At 32.7% G+C, this 1,235-nt stretch overlaps 1 protein-coding gene across 1 annotated transcript in view; it reads right to left on the bottom strand.

Annotated features, from left to right (window-relative positions):
- LOC107084672 (ryanodine receptor 2-like) overlaps positions 1 to 1,235 on the bottom strand; it is a 99,917-nt gene that overhangs the window by 95,857 nt on the left and 2,825 nt on the right. Inside the window, exon 3 of the mRNA XM_015374604.1 lies at positions 967 to 1,071. Coding sequence (XP_015230090.1) covers positions 967 to 1,071 — 105 coding nt within the window. The remainder of the gene's footprint in view (positions 1 to 966; positions 1,072 to 1,235) is intronic.

Here is a 1,235-nt window from a genome sequence, read left to right as displayed (position 1 = left end):
AAAAAAAAAAATTGTCTGTCAATATGCTCTATCCAGAACTCCTCAGGAGGAAAAGTGTGAGTTTTACCTGGTTTTATTTTGTAAAAAAATCTTTGGTTATACGATTATTAATTTATCAATCAAAAAAATAGTCGACAGATTAATCGAATTGCAAAATAAATGTTATTTGCAACCCTTGAAAATATACATAGAACCTCAGAAATCCGTGGTAACCAAAATAAATTAAATTAAATGATGAATTGAAGCTTGTTCTATTTAAATCCAAAGTATCCAAGATCTTTGAATAAGAAATCTATGACTTTCTGTTTCCTCTGAGAGACAAGGTCAACTTATATACAAGATTGCATGCAAATGATGGAGGCCACATCTTTATCTGCATCGGTAAAGACAAACAAAAAAGTTTTAAACCAATTCCACTGTGATGAAGTGATGGCAAAACTACGACAAAGTGATGTATTGTTGGCAAAAGATGGCTATAAACAAATGTAACACTGTGGGTTCCAAGAGTTTGCCAAAGATGATGTTAAAGCAATTATTTATAAACCTGAGACTTTACATGTTTTTTTATAAACCTGACAGTGTTATATACATATTTTCAGTTTTGTGTTGACATCTCGATCAAGGGTGCCTATAATTAGAAAGCTTTAATAACACAACTTATATAACCTCAGATCTGATTTTTAGATGTTACAACGCTACATAAAGTCCATCATTTGTTTTTCACTAAACCCTCAAACCAAAAAATTAGGCATGTGGAAAAAACATGTTAAGCTAAAATTTTATGAGAAAATGTATAATCTAAAAACTTTAGGTTTAAGGATGAATGTCTGATTGTAAGACATGTAAGGGGAAATTGATTAATTTAAACACGGACTGTATAAGATAAAGTGAGTTATCCCTCAGATGAGCCAAGAGATCCATTCATTAAGGTGCACTGAGAGGGAATAGAAGGGAACAGATCCTCACCTCTGCTGCCAGTTGTCCACCATGGGCCAACATCTCCTGCAGGGCTCGGACTGAGAGACACTGAGCCAGAACGAAGCCACACACAGACAAGTCTGGAGGAACATTCTGGCAAAAAATAAAAGAACACAGAATTCAGTTACTAATCCACTTTCATGTCTGATTTTTTTTTTCTTTTTATGTTTGCTTTTGTTAAGAATAACTAGTAAAATACAAAATTATGTGTTTTGTGCACACTAAAAACAGATAAATCTATAATTATTTATAGATAG

This window comes from Cyprinodon variegatus, unplaced genomic scaffold (assembly GCF_000732505.1).
Source record: "Cyprinodon variegatus isolate N-32 unplaced genomic scaffold, C_variegatus-1.0 Scaffold106, whole genome shotgun sequence".
Classification (NCBI taxonomy): domain Eukaryota; kingdom Metazoa; phylum Chordata; class Actinopteri; order Cyprinodontiformes; family Cyprinodontidae; genus Cyprinodon; species Cyprinodon variegatus.
Note: the sequence above shows the minus strand (reverse complement) of the source record. Positions and strands in the feature narration are given on the sequence as shown.